Consider the following 21,814-nt stretch of genomic DNA (forward strand, 5'->3'; position numbering starts at 1 on the left):
TTGCAAAGGTTTGCAATTAGAGTCCTCAGTCAAACTTGTAGTGCTTCAGGGTGTGAGCGCAATTGGTCTGTTTTTGAGCGCATACACACGAAGAAGAGAAACCGTTTGGAACAAAAATGGTTAAATGATCTTGCTTTCGTGCAATACAACCTTGGACTAAGGAGGAACCAAATGATGAACAAAACACGTGATCTAGATCCCATTGTGTTGGACGATATTGATCCAACATCACAATGGGTGGAGGAGACTGAAGATCCTGTGTTTGAGGCTAATTTTGATATCGACATGGCTTTAGCGGGGGATGAAGCAGATTTTGTGGCAGCATCAAAACCAGGATCAGTAGCGGCATCAAGGAAAGGCAAAGAACCAATGGAAGGCACTAGTTGTGCAGGTCGACAAACTCGTGTTTCCACTAGGTCCACTTCTATTATTATTGGTGGCATTGCTACTGAGGTTGCAAATCAGGGTGAGACATCCTCAGAATCTGAACCAAATGATGTCTATGTAGTTCCTAATGATGATCCTATGGCTAGTAGTGGTGATGAACTTGATGATTGATCATGTGTACACTATAGACTTGTAGTAGGCCAAAGGCCTCATAGCTTGCAGCATTGTTTTTGGACTTTATAGGCCATTTAGAGCCTCATTGCTTATGTATTTTGCTATTTTGTCAATGATATGTATTGCACTCGGTGCCATTTTGATATATTCACCTTTACATGGTATATAAATGAGAAAAATTTGCATATTTTGTCTCTATTGGCTTGGAATCACGGTTTTAAATCTTAAAAATAGTTTTGTTTCATTAAAAATTAATTATTTAATGTATTTTTCTAAAACCGGTTCATTTAGACCAAACCAGTCCCGTTTAAACCGGTTCCGGTTTTAAAAACATTGAGTGAGAGATCAATATCATTCAAGATTATGCTGCTTGATTCAGGGGTCTTGCTCAATCAGCTCCATATCAAATCAACAAACTCAACTCAAAGACTTTCCAAATCAGCCCTCCAAACCAACCCAAGAAACATGGCTCAAAAACTCCAAATTGCTCAAATGAATTATGTGAGTCAAATGGAGGGTGGGGACCTCTTTGAATAGCATTAGGGGGCCCTAAGGTTAGGATTAGTGTTTTAATTTTTTATTTTACTGGTTTGAAAAAAGTTAAGTTCAACTGGTCCCAATTGTCGACTATATGGTTTCATACAAAACTGTTTGACATTTATGATCAGTTCTCATATGGAACCAGCCTTTTTGGTAAGGGATTTGCCTTTTCTGATTCTGAACCTTCAATCAGACTGGCAAGGCTCCAGAACCAATTGGACCAGCCAGTTTTCCCAGAACCAGTTCAATGCTAGTAACATTGGCTCAACCAGTATCACCAATGTTGTTGAGCATTTCATTAGTTCCATGTCAACAAGTGCCCAGTTCAAACCCCCTATGTGAGGTACACTAGCGTAAGCCGACAAGTTTATTATGGATGCTATCCTCGAATGTGGTCAAACATCCCTTGGGATTACTCACAAGGATTTCCTTCGAAAAAAAGATACTACAGTACTAAGCAGTGACAAATGGGTAAGATACCACATGCCACAATAGTGAGAATATTGGTGGTTCACTAATAAATATCAGAGGTTAGCTGTTGGGACATCATAAACAAGGGGCAATTTTCTATTTTATGTATGTAGCCTAAATCCTGCTCCCATTGCAATTTTAAGACAACCAATGGCTGCTATGAGTGGATGAAAATTTGAAATGAATGCCAAGGAGTCATGACATCGAAGAGTAGCATCATTGTTCTCCCATAACCATTATTTACCCCTAGGATAGCAGAGATAAGGCATTTTATAATATTATTTATCATCTCATAGACACTGGCTACCTCAACAAATTTGGCCCTCCACGCCGGAAATTGATCCACATGTGTCTGGTATAATTTGAATTCTTCTTCTGCAATGTATTATATATCCTTGTGTACATGTTAGCTTGCTACTCATGTCTGCATCTGTTGAACGTGCAAGACGGGTCACACATTGGGAAAATTTTTCCAATAAACTGATGTAGAGTCTAGATAAATAACATGTAGGTTGATTATCAAGTTTGCAACAAGAAATTAGAATGTGAAGTACTGTTTATTAAATTTTAAATTATATGTGCCAGGGAAAAATACTAAATAGTCGGTGCCATAATTGTATGCTTACATGAGTAAGAGTATTGAGAAATTGAGTTAAGGGACTCACAGGGTTGTATTTTCCAAACCTACAGGAAAAAAACAAAAAGAAAAGAGAAAACAAAAGCCCTCTAGAAAGTCATTTCAAAAATGTTCATTTTGCATAACAATTATTGATGAAGTAATATATTGCCCACAAAGCGAAGTCACAAAAACAAACCGTGCCAAAAAGTGTAAACGAACCTTATCATGAAATTAACAGTTGCAAAAAGTTAATAATTTGCAAAATCACAAGCTACTTAACCAAGGAAAAATAAGATATTTGGAGCAACTAAAAGAACCCTTTTTGCTCTATATGAAACATGACCACAGCTAATCCGACAAAATATGCCCCCATTGATTGTCAAAGAGGACGGGCATGATCCTGAAACACAATTTGCTAGCCAAATCCCAACGTATTTAAGCACGTGGTACAATTAGCGTGAAACCCCCAAACTGAGGTAGAATCAGATGGCTATTTGCTGCAAGTAGTCCATATGGAGTCCAAAGCCATTGCATGTCCTTAAGTCACAACAAAACTCTTAGAATGAGCGTTATTGATTTCGGGCCCATTCTCCGCTTTTCCCTCCTGTTTTCATTTCCAGTTGAATATTAGTGATCTGAATATCCTTAGAAACTGCTTTACACATGTCATATATTGTTAATCCTGCAACAGAAACTGCAGTCATAGCTTCCATCTCCACCCCTGTCTGGCCGACTGAAGTCACCTCCCCTTTGATCTCCACAGCTCGTTCATGCTCATTCAGCCGCAATTCTAATTGAACTTTACTTAACATTATATTATGGCAGAGAGGAATGAGGTTTGCAGTATGTTTTGCCCCATAAATCCCCGCAATCTTTGCCACACTCAGAACATCTCCTTTGGCAATCTGATTGGCAGCCACCAGCCTAAATGCATTCTCCCCGAGGAGAACCTTGCAACTAGCAACAGCCATCCGCTTGCTGCCTGGCTTCTCTGAGACATCCACCATATTGGCCTTTCCATGGGTGTCAACATGAGAGAGGGTGTGACCCTTTTCTACCAACTTAGCAGAATTCTTTTCTGCCAATTGTCTTTCTATGGATTCATTATCCACTGTTCGGCTTCCATTGTATTGAGAGCCAGAGTTGAAGGCAGCGGGAGGCTGACCAAATACAAGTTCCAGCTCCTAAAACAGAAATATTAAGTGAGTATCAATGAGAAAATCAAACAAACTCAACGAAAAAATGATTGGTGTGCTCTCACATTAAGCATTCTTATCACTAATAAGCATGCACTTTATTGCCTGGAACAATTAGTAAGAATGAAACTATATGTCTGTAGGATTAAGCATTCTTATCACTAATAAGCATGCACTTTATTGCCTGGAACAATTAGTAAGAATGAAACTATATGTCTGTAGGATATTAAAACAACAATAACTCAAGTATGGTTTTATTTTTTACCCAAAATTCTGTACTACCGACAAACATGTAATTTCCCTCAAATAATTGTGCAATGCACCAATTACAGCCTAGCTAGGTTTGAGTATTTTAGAGCAAACTCATTCTGGCATTGCAGATGCACATGGGCATTGCATCTCTATCAGGTCATCTAGGTTTTAGACTTGAAAAGTATTTTGTCACAAACACGTCCTGCCCACCTAGGTTTGGAACTCTTTGAACTGTTTTAATTATCTGGGTTCTCAATCAATCAACCGCATCCAACTCACTACAAATATTTTTCACAGAGAAGTTCAGACAACTTTACTGGCCATATCTATACATATATATTATAAAAATGATAATCTAATTTTAAGAATATGGTCAAGCCCGATATCATATTGTTGTATGAAACCTTTGTTTGTGGAGCATGGACCCATTTCCATACCACCATTTGACTGTAAGTGTTAAAACCTACAACTGAAATCTATAAAGGTGTAGATAACTAAAGTCTACAAAGATGTATATGCTCTCTTGCATTGGAATTGAAGCTGTAACCTAGAATTAAAAACATATTCTTAACCAACATACCCGTTCAATGTCCATACTCAAAGAGGGTTTTACATTTTATTAACAAATTTTGCATTTCTGGTAAAAATTTGACATCTAAACAATATCAGTATGAATTGTTTGTGTTTTAAGACGTCTGCTAAGATATGAAGTTAATCCTGACCTTATTGAATTCCTCGATGGCAGCATCTACTTGGCTGACATGGCTCACGGATCTACTCCATAGCTGAACAGGCAATTGGAAGCTACTCAAGCATCTTTTTGTGATGATCTTATGAAGGGGACTCATCTGTGCCATCTTCACTTAAAACAATATTTTCATGTTGTCCGCAGGTCTGTCGGAATGGCCATAATGGAAGCCAGGAGGAAAACGAAGTGATAGGCGTGAGTGGGAATGAAATGGTTTCTCTCAACGCACGAATTCGTCAAGAAGTCATTCTTATGGAGAGGGGCAACAGAATACCTCTATTTACACCATATCAGCAATAAATCAGAGATGGTCTAGTTTTCTATAACTCATTGGTTTTAATCCTATAAACTATTAACGTTTCCGTTTTCTTCCCTCGTTGAAAAACTGCGAAAGGTTGCAGGTAGCAGCTACATCAATTGATTGTAGGAGACGCCGGGGCGAGGCAGAGCGAGGAGCGGTGGAATCACAGGCTTAGAGTTGAGATACCGCTTTTTTGGCCGAACTGTAAGGTAAATAATCAATTCAAAGGGTCCCTGCAGCGTATGATGGTATAAGGGTTTCAACTAGTCAGATTTTAATCACAGCTATTTCCTCTTGTTCAAAATATGAACTTTGCAAGAGTGGGCATATGAACGAAGCGATTTTCCCGCACACGGAGAGGCCGCCGCCCTTCAGTGACCGAAGTGATCAACGAAACAAGCGGTTTTTAAAACGAAAGCATTCCTTCACGAGGGTTCACCTCTCTGCATTCAGTCAACCTCTATCGCTTTCTGCAGCACAAAACCTAGGACAGAGTTCGTGAGCACAGAGGACAGGCAGCGTGAACATGCAGTGTGAAGCAGCGTGAACAGGGTTTCGTGGAGCACAGATGCAGAGGCAGCTTGAGCACAAAACAATGTGACGCAGTTAACTTTCAGAACATGGTAACCGCCCGAAGAGCCACGGTGTAAAGAACAAATAAATTTCAGATTTTGGGGAGCATTTTAAGGATCAGGATTGTGCTTAAATGAGGACAAAGATTTTGTGGAAACAAATCATTTGCGTCAAATTAAAATTGTTTTAAACAAAAATAAGAAAGTCAAGTTAAAATTGTTTCAAATAAAATAAAAAATGGATTTGGGTCAACCCAAAGTAATATAAGGGTATTTTAAGGCATAGGATTGCTAATCTTAAATGGAAACAAATGAGAAGAAAACCAATCAAGAAAAAAAAAAAAATAAATAAATAATCAATCATTTACAATACCATCTCTTACTTGGTCATCAAAGCTATATGTCCAAGAACTAATGAAAGCTAGAACAAGGCTGGAGATTTTGTTTGAAAGCCAAAGAACATGAAAGGGACCGCAAAATTTCAGAGATCATGGTTGCAAACCGATATCTAATGGAAAATAATAGAATTTTAAAAGAACATGTAACAATGTTACAAGAGGCTCTAAAGACGAGAAAACAAGAATGGCAAAACATGAAAGGATTAATAACAGTAAACAAGGATGTGATAATTTCTAAACAAACTCAGATAGATACACAAGTATCTCAACAAACAGACATTTCCAAATAGAAGACAAAAAATGAACAATGGGAAAGATAGTCCAAAAGAAATCAAAGCTAGAGTTGAAGACGCTAATAGTTACATAAGGACAGAGGAAGAAAAAGATGCAAGTGCTCGTAGAACACATGAAATAGAACACAAAGAAAGACAGCACAAAAAAACAAACTTTATTATCAGGGGAATAAGAGATTATGGAAAAAATGAAAGTAGTTTCAATTTGACAAGAGACTTTCTGAAAGAGAAACTACATTGGAAAAGGCAAATTTGTCAAGCAAGAAGGGTTGGGAGGATATGTGAAGAGAGACCTCGACCCATAAAAGTCACCATGGCAACCGTATAAGACAAATGACAACTTTCAGGCAAAAAGAAACTTTTGAAAGGCTCATACTTCTTCTTCGATGAAGATTTAACCAAAAAACAAGAGGAGAGAAGGGATGAAGTGGAGAAAATTAGAACAACAAGAAATGAAGGGTAAAGGGCATGGTTGTACAATGGGAAAGCCGTTATTGCAGTGTTTGAGCCTCTAGGGAAATTAGGGCAGCAAGCTAGTAATAAAGAAAAAATAGAGAATTCAATAATAAAGACCAAAACAACAAGAGCAACATGGACAAAAAGGGGTGAAGACTCAAATTCGAGTCTTATGTGCCAAAATGTGTAGCAATCAAATCCTACCCAGGTCTACCTAAATTTAGTTTGTTGGAATTGTAGGGGTTACCCTTGGAGGAGGGGCCCTGGGTTAGGGCCTATTGCGGAAGGTAGAGACATAATTTGTCTTACGGAAACTCATGAGCATGATGGTTGCAAAACTCCTATGTTTCACGGTTATTTAAAGTTGGAAATTTGGAACAAAGTAGCAGAAAATGGCAAAGGGTATGGGGGAATACTAGTTTTAGTGAAGGAAAAAGAACGCTGTCACATTCAGTTAATTACAGAAGATGCAAATAAACAATATTTATGGTTAAAAATATCAAATAATGAGAATCACATAAGAATTGCAGCATGTTATTTTGCCCCTCAAGTCTCAAAAACTTACAAAAATAAGGGGCTTGACAGCAAGGATCTGTATGCAGCTTTAAAACAAAATATTGTCGTGTACTTTCAGCAGGGAGAAGTTCTTTTAGTGGGAGATTTCAATGCTAGAACAACAAATGATCAAGCTAGCGCTATTTGTTGCAAAGAGTATAACAATCATATTTGGCTCACTGCAGAGGAGAATCCCCAATGGGTGAGGTGTTCAAAAGATGACAAAGTTAGCAATCATTTTGGAGAGGAGTTGCTTACACTGTGTGAGGCTTTCAACTTAATTATTTGTGATGGTCTAGATAGATGAAAAAGGTCTGGGAACTTCACTTGCAACACATACACTGGGGTAAGTGTCGTTGACTTTGTGATGTGTTAACAAAGCTTAATAGAAATGATAGATGAAGTTAGTATTGGAGAGCATATTTGGGACTTAAAATCAAACCATAACCCAATTTATATAAGGTTATCATGGTTTAAAAAAGGCAGCATAGGAGGAAAACCCAGTGCTCTCAACAATCACTATCAAGGGGCAAAAAAATTTTAACACAAAAAATGGTACTATCTTCAAGACAATTTTAGATAGATTATATTCGGAAGGAGAAAACTGGTTTCAAATGCTTCAACAATCATGAGTTAACAAATATAATTCAAAGTGCACTTGAGAAGTGCAAAAGAGCAAAAAATTGGAAATCAGAATCAAATTGTTTTCCTGTAAATGTTTGGTTTGATGAGGAATTCAAATTGGCAAGGAGAACCTTGAAAATGACAGAAAATGAGAAGATGAATGTAAAGTTATATAAGCAGATACTAAAAAGGAAAAAAATGAGTTCATGCAAACAAGGAGAGAAGAGTTAATATATTTAAGCCAGAATAATCCAAAGCTTTCTGGAAAAAACTGCAACCAAGGAAGAAGCAAATTGAAAATAATATTACAATCAATCAATGGTTTGAATATGCAAGGAAACTATATCAGAAAGAATTTGAGGCGAAGTCCCCCCCTAGGATCAACACAAATTCAAATCTCTTCACATTACAGGAGGTGGAGAATGGAATTAAGAAACTGAAAACAGGAAAGGCAAAGGACTTGATTGAACTTCAAGCAGAGTATCTAAAATGAGGAATGGATGCTCTTGCACCGCACATCATGAAAATATTCAACAACATCATTCAACAAGGATTTCCAAGAAATTGGCCAACTAGCCTAAAAATGCCCCTTTTTAAAAGTCAAGACATTAACAATCCATCCAACTATAGAACAATTATGATCAATCCTTTGTTTGCAAATTTTTTTCAGCAGCATGGTAGAAGACATAATTAGCAAGTGGGCAGAAGTAAAAGAGAAGAGGGCAAGAGGACAAGCGGGGTTTAGGCCGAAACATTCTATAGTGGATCATGGCATCACGTTGAGACACGTTGTTGAAAAGGTTTGGAAGGACAAAGAAAAAGTATTTTGCTGCTTTGTTGACTTCAAAAAGGCATTTGACACAGTGTATAATATATATGACCTAGAAATATATGAGAATACAAATATACCTAGAAATAACAAGAGAGAAATAGATGAATCTCAAATCTTTATTAATATCAAACCCTTAAGGTAGGGCAACACCATGCAATCACTCCTTAAGGAAGGAGAACACTCCATAAACCATATGCTTGCTAATACAATAATCCTTGACATATTTCAATGGGGAGTCTCTAGCCTCTATATAAACCTCATACATACAATACCATGGGTCATTACCATGGTTCTCTCAACACCATTAATCTAATACCATGGGCTTACGAATTAACTATGGCCCAACCTATTATTACATTATTCCCTTGGGTACCTTCTTTTGTACCCCATACTATCCCCTTAGGTATACTACATTTCACCCCCCTTAAACATGTTTTATCCCCAAAACATAAGAAGAACACAAATAATAAGATCTACTCAAAAGAGTATTCCACTGGTACCATGCACATGCATCTAACCATCCAAGAGAAAGGTGAACCATCGAACTAGCTGGTGCTTCACTCGCATGAGATGGAAGTTGACCCTAGCGGCTCTTCTGTGTTGATGTGTTGTTGGTGGATTGTCGCCCCTCTCTATCTGTCATGCGGGGGTTTTTGTCCTTGCAGCGAATTTGTGGCCATCATGTTGGTTGTTTTCTTGTTGGGTGATGTGAGTGGTGATATGTTGAAGTTTTAACCAACAGTGTATCTTTCTTTAATTCACCACCTAATGGAGCTTGATGGGTATCTGGTACATGTTGTGGCCCCTGCAATTGTCGTTTATCTATTAGTATTACTTCAACCACTAATTTATCATCTGACGTATCCGTATCTGCAACATCTTCTGCGTCAGCTTTTTTAGACTCTACCTGTTTATTGATGGAAATATCCTGTAATGTAATTTTCTCTTCTTTTTTTTTTTATATACCAGAGTTTTAGGAATTTCTTCTGCACATTAATATTGATAGTACCCACATATTCCATCTAAGGGTATCCCAAAACAACATCCACATTATCTATATCTGAAGCATAAAAATCAGAATGCAATACATATTTATCCATAGAAATCTTCAAATCTTTATAAACTTGAACATCCTCATTGTCAACCTGTGTGTTTTCCATGTATTTTGTTAGAACTTGCAATTTTTTTGTCATATTAACATTTATAAGATTTTGCTTGCAACTAAGATTTATAGAAACAATGATCTTCTCCTTCTGAATACATCCATGAACCTGTAACAAGAGGATACCAGTGGAAAATAACCCCACATGTTTCTCATTAGCTTGTTTCTCAGCATGAGGCCATTTGTCTAAAAGGAGTTTTCCAAATTCTTCATCTGAAAAGTTGTATTTCTTGTTGTCAAGTGAGCTCCACCATATAGCAGTCGCATCTTGTAAACCCCTCCATACGCAACATTTCCAATGTTTTGGCCATAACTACTTTTGTCTGTCTATGAATTCTTCAATAGTAGGACCATTATTGTTTCCTGTAAAATATTCTGGCAAGAAGCCATGAAGAGGGTTTTGAAAAAAATCACTTGGCGAAAATTTACAATGGCCACAGTTCGATCAATATTGTTCAGAATATTTATTATGACCTGTTTTCGGAAATGGAACGACCATTTCGCATCTTCTCATGTGATAAAAGTCTCGATCTAGGCACTTTGGAGTTCAGATTTGCTTTGCAACTGTCTCGCCGTAAAAAAATAAAAAATAAAAAATAAAAATAAAATAATAATAATAATAATAATAATAAAATAAATAAATTATGAAAAAAACGTTGATTTGAAATTGGGTATTTTTTTGCAAAGAACCCTATAATTAGATTCTACAAATTTTGCACAAGAACTTACAGATCTGATCTGCAAACTCGCAGCCCAAAAAAAAATTCTGCAAAAAAAAAATTAAAAAAATCTCTTCACTTGCTCAAGAAAGTGCTCGATACCACTTATAATATATCTAACCCAGAAATATATGAGAATACAAATATACCAGAAATAACAAGAGAGAAATAGATGAACTTCAGATCTTTATTAATATCAAACCCGTAAGGTATGACAACACCATATAATCACTCCTTAAGGAAAGAGAACACTCCATAAGCCATATGCTTTGTCAGTACAATAATCCTTGACATATCTCAATGGGGAGTATTTATCCTCTATATATGCCTCGTACATACAATGATATGGGTCATTACCATGGTTCTCTCAATACCATATATCTAATACCGTGGACTTACCAATTAACTATGGTCCATCCCATTATTATATTATTCCCTTGGGTACCTCCCTCTGTACAAGTTGAAAACATGAAAGGCAAAGGACTTGGTTGAACTTCAAGCAGAGTATCTAAAATGGGGAATGAATGCTCTTGCACCGCACATCATGAAAATATTCAACAACATCATTCAAAAAGGATTCCAAACTAAAGCTTCTTTTATATGCTGATGATATTGTATTGATTTTTAAATCGACCCATGGATTGCAAATGCAATTATATGCCCTTGAGCATTTTTGTAGAGCAGTGGGGATGCAAGTTAATACTAGCAAGACCAAAATAATGATTTTTTCTAATAAAAGGAAGGAGAGCCAACATACCTTTTTCTTTGAAGACAACATTCTTGAAGAAGTAAATGAGTACAAGTACCTTGGGATTGATTTCAACAACAGACTCAATTGGGAGGACTGCAGAAAGAAGAAAATTTTAGGGAGGTGGAAAGCATTATATGCTCTTCAAAACAGATGTAGAGAGGCAGAGTTATGGGATTAGAAAATGATTAAATTACTTTTTGGACTCCTAGTTTGTCCACTGATGTTATATGGGTGTGAATTGTGGGCTAGCAGCACTCCCGTCTCAAAATGGAAACAAATTGAGAAAATCCAAAAACGCTTGATCATGATCAAGTTAAAAAAAAAAAAGGTCATTACCTTATGAGATAATGTTAAGTGAAACATGAGAAACTTCCATTGAAGCAATTGCTATGGTGCAGCTTATAAGATATCTAAAAGGAATTGAACAAATACGAGTAGGTAGATGGCATAATGCTATCTTCAATGAAGGCATGAATGAAAGAAAGAAAACATGGATGAAACAAAACTACACATGGATGCAAAAATGGAATATCTACCTCAATGTCTGTCTCACAAATAACAAGGAGCTAGAAGATTTTGTTATAGAGAAGTTTCGTAAAAAGGCATGGGGAAAAGAGTTGGGTAGAAAGAAGAAATATTACATTGAAGAATTCAACCCTATGTGTGATCTACAACAAAAATAGTTCATTGGAGCTAGCATTTCGTGGAGGGTAACGGTTCTTATTTCTCAATTAAGGACCAACTCACATCAACTTCGATATGAAACAAGATGGTGGAAAAGCCCTAAAGAAGTTTGGGAAGAACGGGTGTGTACATTTTGCACGTCTGGGGTTGTGGAATCGGAAAAACATCTCATTTTGGAATGTGATGCATTCAAAGGCATCAGAGAAAGTTATGAGAATATGTTAGCATCAGTTTCTTGGCATTGTCTTTTTAGCGAGGGGATTGTTGGAAGGTTGGGTCAGCTCATCATCAGTTTGAATTGGAAAATGATTGAATTACAAAAGCGAAAAACCGAGAACTAATGGTCTCATAAACTATTTTTAATCTTGTGAACCTTAAAATATCATTTCATTTCATTTCTAACCTATGTTAGGCTGCCACCCTTGCCTTCGTCCCTGCGCAATCTACAATCGTCTCCAAGCACGATTAAGGTGTTCACAAACATAATGGGTTAATTCATGATTCCACAGCGTTTGCGTTTTTTCCAAAATTATCTAGCTTGATAATACCCGCATCAATACTGAACCTCAACCTAATTTATAACTTTAACTTAATTTTATTCAAACAAATTATTTTTATTTAATCAACATTGCATTTACGATTATAAGGTTTCAAATTGACTTAGAACGTATTAATTATGCACAATTTAATATATGTTCTTGTTTCTACTGAAATAATATGTCATAATGCATGTATTAGATTTTATTTTTATTATATATAAATTTTTATATTTAATTTTATTATCACAATTTTAATTGTCAAAATTTTTCAGAATTTCAACGTTGTTGAATTCAAATTCAAACTTGAATCGGGTGATTTCAAGGTTAACCGGAACCAAGCGACTTTAGTGTTAGCCTTGCTCAAATTATACAAACTATTATAGATGTTAGAGCCTTGCTCTATGTGTCTTAGCTAGTTTTAGTGTGGATTTTTTTCTTACTTAAAAATGTAAATTAATAATAATAAAGAATAGTTAATCATTAAAGAGTTTAGATTTCTGTGATCCATACTTGATTGTGAGAATGATTTTAGCAAAATCGAATAGAGAATCATTTGTCGACGCGTTTTGAACCAACTAGTATGGTTTATCGTCAGGACAAGTTGAGGAACAAATCTGAGCGATCCGTTAAATAGAGCATGCAGGTCCTTCAACGGCTATATGAATGGCAACGGTTAAAAAGACCCTTAACGGTTATAATATATATATATATATATATTATTTAATTATTTATTTATCTATTTATTTACAATAATATTATTACATTAACCACTAGTAATATTATTATATTAACTTCAAGCTAATATTACTATATTAATTTTAAATTAATATTATTAATAATAAGAATATTATTATCAATAATAGATTAGGGTAATTTTTTTTTTTTTACATCAAATTATTAAAATATTGTTATCAATAGTAATATTATTGTAATAACCTTTAATAATATTATAAGATTAACTCCAAGCTAATATTATAATATTAATTACCAATTAATATTAATAATATTAGTCTAAGGTAAAATAATTATTTATTTATTTATTTTTTAATATATGAGTGAAATGAATAAAATTGCAATAGTTAATTATTAATAATCAAGGTCTAGGGTGAATATAGTTGTTGAAAGACATGCATGCTTTATTTAACGGATCGCTCAGATTTGTTCCTCAACTTGTCATGACGATGAACCACACTAGTTGGTTCGAAACGCGTCGACAAATGATTCTCTATGTGATTTTGCTGAAATGATTCTCACAATATTAATCATTTTTATTAAAAACATAAACAAAATATAAAACGGCAGTGATGCATTTAGTTAAAAAGGGTGATAAAATAAAAGTAAAGTAAATTATTTTTTATCAACCTAGCATAGAATTATAAAATTATATTTTTTGAATTAAAAGTAAAATAAAAGTATTTTTTGTTTTTAATAATAAATGTGAAAGTTTCTGGATGGGATATTTTATTGGCAAAAAGAGAAGGGACGTGATGCCACCATCCATCCTAACCAAGTGGCCAGGGAATGTGACAGTCACACTCCCTAGAGAATTAATGTTGGTTCCAACAATTACATCTCGCTTTAGGCAAGTAGTACTCATAATTCTCGATCCCAAGACCATGCACAATAGACGTCTCTCGTTGTCGCTGTAATGTCAAGGCAGTCCTACCCCCGTGTGAGAATAGGATTGCATCAATTTGTTTATAAACATGACTCTGTTGGTGCAAACTTATATGCTTACCAATGTTTACCACCTTGCTCTGTGGTATGCATTCTTGCCTCCTGTTTAGAGTCCCCTCCACTAAGGGCTCTAGTCAGCTCACCTTGGCGAAGCTTAGTCAGGGCCTAGTCAGGGCCTATCCTTGGATACTGGCAACTCGTCGGCATTTCTCTGTGGTTACGACATTACTTGGCTACTGTTCATATGGTATTGTGGTTGGCAAGCCCGTGCTTGTTATTTCTATTTCAAAGTTCATCCTTTCAGCACACAAGTTAGAGCACTCAACTTGCAACAAGCAATAACAGCTCGCTCATCTCCTCCCTTTGCGGTATTCCTTCCCTTATAATGTCCATTGTCTCGTCTTCCTCAGGTTCACATTTAATTTCTTTTTCATTTCTTGTTCCCAGGTATCATTCTATTTTCATTTATTGGCCCTCCGAGATCACTATGCCCCTGCATTTCTCTTCTCCTGCTCGCTTATGTGGCCTTCCTGTCTAAGCCTTTTCCCCCCCTTCTTGCAATGGCTTCACCCCTAGTAATTCCTGACCTAGCCAATTCATCGACCATCCCATTCAATCTTTGTGACCTTCTTGCTCCCCCATTGTTGGTTGGATGCTCCTCTTCTTCCCTTTTGTCACTTCACTCTACTCCCTTGGTTATGTGCCCTCTCCCTGTATCTTTGTGGCTCCTTTCTTCTGCGGTCAACACCCATCTGTCTGTTATATCCTTTATCTCTTGTCATTTTAGTGGTTGGTTTGGCATCATGCCATATCAGCGCACCTCCGTCGTGGGGCCGCCTACAATTAGGAGCATGCCTCTCAGGGACATACTCATGCTCACAACACGCTTTAAGAGTTTGCTAACCAGTTTAGGGATTTCCACCCCGAAGCCAATTTAGGAGGAATTGGCCCGCCTGGAAAGGGATGGGACTTCTCATTGACAACATATTGTTGAGATTGAAGTTTTGGTGGACCTGGCCAATTGGGTCCTTGATGTGGGGCACAATCATGGCAGATTCAACCAATATATACATGCCCTTGATTTGTATTGGCATCTTAAGTTCCTCCTCAAAAGAATATTGTTGGGCCACATTGAGCACAAGGGTGACATTCTATGTACCCTGGAGCACCTCCACAAGAACTTACGGGACAATGATTAGCGCCTGAGCTGCATCAAGCACTATCTAGGCATTCCTCCAACAACTAACAACACCCCCGATAACGTGGATGCACCAATTCAGGTGGCTGCTACAAATTTTGATTCTTAGATGTTAGCTATGCTCTTGCATGGTTTGTTTCTAAACCACATATTCTTCTCTAGGCCAATCTTGCTAGTTTTTGTATGTCCTCTTTATTCATTTTGTAAAAGCATGATATCGCTAGTCTCTCAAAGAACATTGTACTTTTGGCTATGGTCTAGCTTCCCTAGTGGAAGATTGACCTAGTATCGCTAGCTTATCCATGTAAATCTCAATTTGGAAGATAATAAAAAAAATTACCCCATAAAAAAAATAATAAATGTGAAAGTGTTTTAAAGACAAGAGATTGAATTGCAATTAAAGATAGTGTTTGGTTTCATGTATGGGATTAAGGTTAGATGCTATGAAAAAAACACTTAATCTTGTTGGAGGTAGTTTTACGAGTAATCATAAAAGATATTGGCTTTCTTGTTAATACTAATTAGGCTTTAATCGCCTTTTGGTTTTAGAGTAAGACACAAAACTATATTTTATTAGCTAAGAGTTCCTCTTCCTTGGACATAAGGAAATGAGTTAAATTCCTAAAGCTTAGAGGCATTTGGGATACGTGAAAGACTACATGTGTACAAACCACCAACTAGCTATTTTCGATACTGTAGCTTTCCTTAAATAACAATGATGAGTTAGCTTACAATCATGTATAAAGTTCGTATTAGAGCTTCGTTTTACGCTTTTCCAGGTACCCAATTGGTCAAAAAGGTTATTGTGTGTGATGGGGTTTATTTTGGGTGGTGAAGATGGATTGTTGAGAGCTACAACACCTAAGCATAGTCCTCCACACATGATTTCCCTTGATAGGTCATTGTGCTTCCATTGAGAACCAGTTATTGCTTCCCTTTCATGGATTAAACTAGCTTCATAAGGTTCCATGTCTAAATGTGGAAGGGGTCAAGTGCAATCCCTATACGACTTTGATAAAATAGAAGCATTTGAATTCAAAAAAAAATTAGTTATTGTGATTTACCATTATGTCTTCTAAATATTTTATAACATATACAAAACACTATAGTGTACTCTAAATCTATTATATCATATATAAAATAAAAATATTATAAAAATAATATGTCAATAAATTAATGATGGAAAAGAAATCAACATATAAAATGAGACATTTTATTTTAAAATATATGTTTTTTTTTTTTAATAAAAAAATAATTGATGCACTTAATAACAATGACACACAACTAACGAGGATCATTGATACACAAACATTTCAACAAGCAATAGTGCACTATGAGACACCCTATGTGTCTCATTGTCAAGAGCATTGAAGTGGGGTAAAAAAAATATTATTGTCAAATCATTATTTCACATTTACCTTTATTTCACATTTACCTTTTTTTTAAGTGCTTCCAACCTACAAGGACTAGTTCTCACCATCTTTATAGATTGCCTCTTTTTCTATCCTATTGTGTTATTGAATTCCTTGAGTTTGGATTTTGGTTATTTTTTAATTTGCAAAATACTATCATGTTTTCATTTTATTTTATTTTAATCTTTGTGGCAACCATCCACTTTTATATGAAAGAGTCTAAGTAAAATATTTGTTACCTCGTTTACATATTTAGTGGATTAAAATATCAAATTTGGCTTAGATTGGTTTTTTTTAATTATTTATTTTATTTTTGTATTTGTGTAGTGGGTTCAAGTTTTTTTTTTGGCTTGCATAGTATTGTAAAGTTTATTTTATAAATTAAAAAAATACACCATTGACAATGCGCTCGTTTATATTTATAAAAAATAAGTATTATATTCATGAGCAATTTGAATATTGAATCTTATGTTTTACATAGTACTTTATAACATGATGGTCACCAATTGAGTCGCTCCACAATAATAATAATACTTGACGAAGATGATGATGATGCTCAATTGGTTATTCCGAAGTTTGTGAAATCATGGAAACAAGGAAATCCAAGTTCAAATCCCCCTTGTAGTGAGTTTGATTTACGTCAAGGAGGACAGGGTGCAAACCCCCCAGAGGTTTACTGGTAGTTAGTAGTTACGTATCAGATGACCTGTTGGGTTATTGTGAGATACAAAATAATAATAATAATAATGATAATAACAATAATTGTCTTTGTTTGGTACTCTTTATAATATTAGGTGGTATCCTACTTAATGCTTCTCAATATCATAAACATAACATTGAGTGTTTTAGATATACAAATATTTTGGACTTGTCCATGCTTTAGGAAATTTACATATGTGCCATTAGCAATGTCCTTTTACACATCATGTGCACCAATAGGTTTATTTAAATAAAACTTTTTCCTGCCCTTTTAGGTGCATTTTTAAATGTTCAATGATATCATTACCAATGATCTTGGACATCACAGGCACACCAAAAGCTACAAATAACAAGAGGAATAGTTGTGATGTAGCATAGTCTCGCATGCGCACAACGAACCTTCTTTCACTTTTGCATAACTTTCTATGGATAGCTAGTCGTTTTGTTGTTTATTTGTTTTGTCGCACTTGCAATTTGTTGCTCCAAACATCTTCCACTTTCATATTAGTTAAAATAAAATAAAATGGAATTATTTATTTTTAAAAGATAACACCTCATTAAAAACAAATAAATTAAAGTTTTGCATTACTAAACTAATAACAATAATTCGTAATATTGTGGAAGGAACTCATTGTGCGGAGGTGCGGAGCATCAACAATTGTCCGAAGGTGAATCGTTAACGTGGGGTTCACATTTCATTGTTATTATTCTGCATTTGCAATGTGTCGTTATTACCGCCTCTGCAAACAACAAAAGTCACCTTCCAACATTCTATTTTGGTTCAACAAAGCTTTGTTATATGTTATTAACTAAAAACATATAAAATTAAAGTCAGGGTTGAATTGTTTGATAATACAAATAATACAACGTGAAAGAAACCCAATGTGCGGAAGTACAGAGCATCTGCACTTATCCGCACAATGAACTATCATTTGTACTCTCACGCACAACCACCTCCACACAACTTAATTGGAACCTTCATATGGATATGGTGTTTAAACAAAGCAATGTTCTCTTGTGCAAAATTGCATTTTGACTTCCATGTAAGAATATAGCAGGAAAGGAATATTATTGTGTGGAAGGAAGCTCAATGTGCAAAAGTTCAGTTCATTGTGTCGACCTCTTCACATTGAACTTTTTTTCACACGATAATCTCTTCAGACTTGACACTTTTACAAATAATTTTTACAACTCTCAAGCTTTCATTGTATGCACATTCATATTCATGTCCACATAACTTCATTCGTACAACTATTTATGTACTCAGTAACGTCGTTTGATTATTTCACGTAGCTTGTTCTGCGGTTGCGACCAAAACGTTCCTCAATAATAATTAAAAAAGAGACTTTTATACCACTAATTAATTGAACATAAGTGATTGTGCGTTATTGAAAATATGCATATACAAAATTATGTTATGCACCACCTGTTATCCCGTACAAACACACAATAAAAACCCCACATAATGAAAATTGGCAATTTTAATCATTATGTTCTCTTGCAAATACCCGTCCTTTGCAAAAGTTCATAGTTCTAAAATCAAAGCTCTACGCAATTGCTCCCCTTCACATACTTCGTACTTTTCCACACAACAAAACATAATAATATTCCCCACTCTCCTGCACATATGTCGTCCTCTGTAAACATTCATACAATATACAATCAGGAAATGTGTAAAAGTATTAGATTCATTCGAAAAATCGACAAACATACCCCATCTTCCTGATCTAGGTGGATATTGGTGGCACCCGCCAATTCCACTTGGACCCATACCATTGTTTCTTTTAGTTTTTCAGTTTCCTTAATTGTAGCACAATTTACTATTTTTAGTAGTTTTTTCGGGTCCTAAACTTCCAGAGTCGTATTGAGGCCCTAAACAACGTTTTTTGGGAAAACTGAGAGCAACATGACTTCATGGACTGATGTTGCTCTTCCCAAAGTTGTAGCCCTCGGATAGATCTTTCTAACAAGGTATTGTGAGCGTCAAACAAAGATCGTATGCCAAAGTTACGACCCCAGGAAGTTGATGTACCAATTTACCCAAAACGGGGCCCATAATTTGGCACTTCATCTCCTAGGGTTAGGTTTTTGGATGTTTAGGGTTTTCCATTGTTTCTCAATAATAAATAGGCCTTCGAGCCTCATTGTAAGACAGTTCAGAGGCATGTAGCCGCCACATCTCTTCTCAGAGATAAGCTACCATCGCCTGAGTTAATTTATTTCCATTTCTGTTTGTAAGCATATTTCAGTATTTTACATTAATGAAATGAAGTATTATTTCTGTTGCATCTCTCTATTTATGGTTATCTCTATAATTTGTTGCGTTCTTGTTTAAATTCGGATCAGTGGTATCATAACGGTCTGCTCTTTCTCTGTTTTTCTTTGCATGTCCCTAATGAGGTCGAGATATAAGGAGTTAGGGCTTGAACTGGTCAAACCTTTGCAAGACCAGCCTCGCAAATCCCAACGACCTCCCGTGGCGAATGAAAAGAAAGACGAGGGGGCAGGAGATCTTATCAAAATCTTTCTCGAAGAGGCCCTCGAGCGACAAAGGAATGCAATGATGGACAACTTTGCCCAGATCCTTCAACGACTGCCCAGGGGCGACACATCTACTTCCAGCATCTACTCTGGAAGCGCCACACCCTTTAAGCTACAATTTAACTTTGACATTCCCATATTTGAGGGTCAGATAGATGTAGACGCTGTAGATAAATGGTTAAATATGCTAGAAGGGTATTTTTCTATTCATTATTTTTCCGGCCCGGAAAAGATTACTTTCGCTCTTCTCAAAGCCGCCCCACATGTCAAGGACTAGTGGGAAACCTACTACGAGCAGAAGGATGAAAGTATGGCCTCACTGTTTCAGTCGTACACACTTGGAATTCATTCCGGAATGCCATCAAGGAGCAGTACTACCCTGTCAGAAGCTATGAGGATAAATATATAAAGTGGACCACGCTGCGATAGGGAAGGGACCAAGACGTGCCAGAGTTTACCAATATTTTTCATACCTTTCGCACAAAGTTGGGTATCAAGGATTCTGAGTTTCATTTGGTACTCAAATATTCCGGCTTCCTACACAGGTACATCCAGGATGAGATGGAGTTCCTAGACATCTCCTCGCTCGACACATCGTACCGATACACTGTCAAGATCGAGCAGAAGTTTAAACAAAAGAAGCGAGACTTTGGATCTGCAAATCTGAAGCAAGGGAAAGGCACCTCATACCACTAAACAAAGGACAAAGCCAAGGCGGGGTGGCCCAGGACAACCCGCCAAAGCCGTAAGCAAAGAACAACACCGCGAAGCCGAAGAAGGACACGGGAAAGTGGTGCAAGTTCCATAAGAGCTCCACTCACAACACAAGTGAGTGTCGGGCCAAGCAGTAACTGGTGGCCAAGCTAAAGTCTTCCGAATCAGATGCATGTTCCAACTCTCAGTTAGAACTCGATAAGGGGAATGACAAAGGGAGGCAGATTATTGATGCGGAGCCCAACACCATCGTTGCCACCACGAAGATCCAGAAGGAGGAACCCGAAGATCCAGAGGAGGAGGAGTGCCTCTTCCACTCCCAGATGTAGGTAAAGGGCTCCTCGCTAAAGTTAATTGTCGATAGCGGGAGCCAGAAGAACCTCATTTCGGCAGAGGTCATAAAGCGGATGGGTTTACCGACCACAGAACATCCACAACCATACACCATCGGGTGGCTTCACCAAGGACGAGATCTTCGTGTGAGCCAGCAGTGTCGCCTTCCATACAACATCAAGCCCTTCACGAATGAGGTATTGTGTGACATTGCTCCCCTTGATGTTTGTGATGTATTATTAGGCCAACCATACTCGTGGAAGCGACATGTTGTGTATGAGTCAAGGCCTCGTGTTGTTATTGTTACTTTGGGAAATAATTTGTACAGGATACCGCAGGTAGCACTTCCTATTGCCATCTCTTTGGTTACTGCAAAACAATGCAGTAAGCTCATTTCCAAAACCGGGAAATTTGTTTTCCTGATGATATGCCCTCAAGGAAATAAGAAGACGGTGGCCACAACCTCCAGACAAGGCCCCTCCACACGAAAACTACAAATGGACAAGGTCGTGGAGGAGTACGAGGACATCTTCACCTCCCCTATACGGGTTCCTCTGCACTGTTAGGTCAAGCACTCCATCGATCTGACCCCAGGTGCGTTGCTTCCAAATGGACCAATCTATCAGCGCTCCATTTTGGAGAACAATGAAATCAAGAGGCAGATTCAGGAGTTGCTGCAGAAAGGTCACATCCGACCGAGTTCATCGCCCTGTGGGAGCCCGATCGTGTTGGTACAGAAGAAGGATGGGACTTGGAGACTCTGTATTGACTATTGGGCACCGAACAAGATCACTATCCGGAATAGATACCCAATCCCACAGATTGATGACCTTCTGGACCAACTGAAGGGGGAAAAATATTTCAGCAAGATCGATTTGAAGTCAGGATATCACTAGGTACCAATCGAACCCTCTGATGTGTGGAAGACTGCATTCAAAGCCAAGGAGGGCCTTTTTGAATGGTTGGT

At 36.8% G+C, this 21,814-nt stretch overlaps 1 protein-coding gene across 1 annotated transcript; it reads right to left on the minus strand.

Annotated features, from left to right (window-relative positions):
* Positions 1 to 2,396: 2,396 nt before the first annotated feature.
* CNX3 (cofactor of nitrate reductase and xanthine dehydrogenase 3) lies at positions 2,397 to 5,381 on the minus strand. The gene is made up of 2 exons (XM_089373141.1): positions 4,362 to 5,381; positions 2,397 to 3,375 (listed from the first exon to the last, which is right to left on the minus strand). Exons 1-2 carry the CDS (start codon positions 4,494 to 4,496, stop codon positions 2,761 to 2,763), a joined length of 750 nt encoding a protein of 249 aa, XP_089229267.1. The 5' UTR covers positions 4,497 to 5,381; the 3' UTR covers positions 2,397 to 2,760.
* Between the last annotated feature and the right edge of the window lie 16,433 nt (positions 5,382 to 21,814).

The sequence above is a fragment of the Pinus tabuliformis genome, chromosome 8 (genome assembly GCF_031772625.1).
Source record: "Pinus tabuliformis cultivar Carrire ecotype Pingquan chromosome 8, CPIR1, whole genome shotgun sequence".
In the NCBI taxonomy this organism is placed as follows: Eukaryota; Viridiplantae; Streptophyta; class Pinopsida; order Pinales; family Pinaceae; genus Pinus; species Pinus tabuliformis.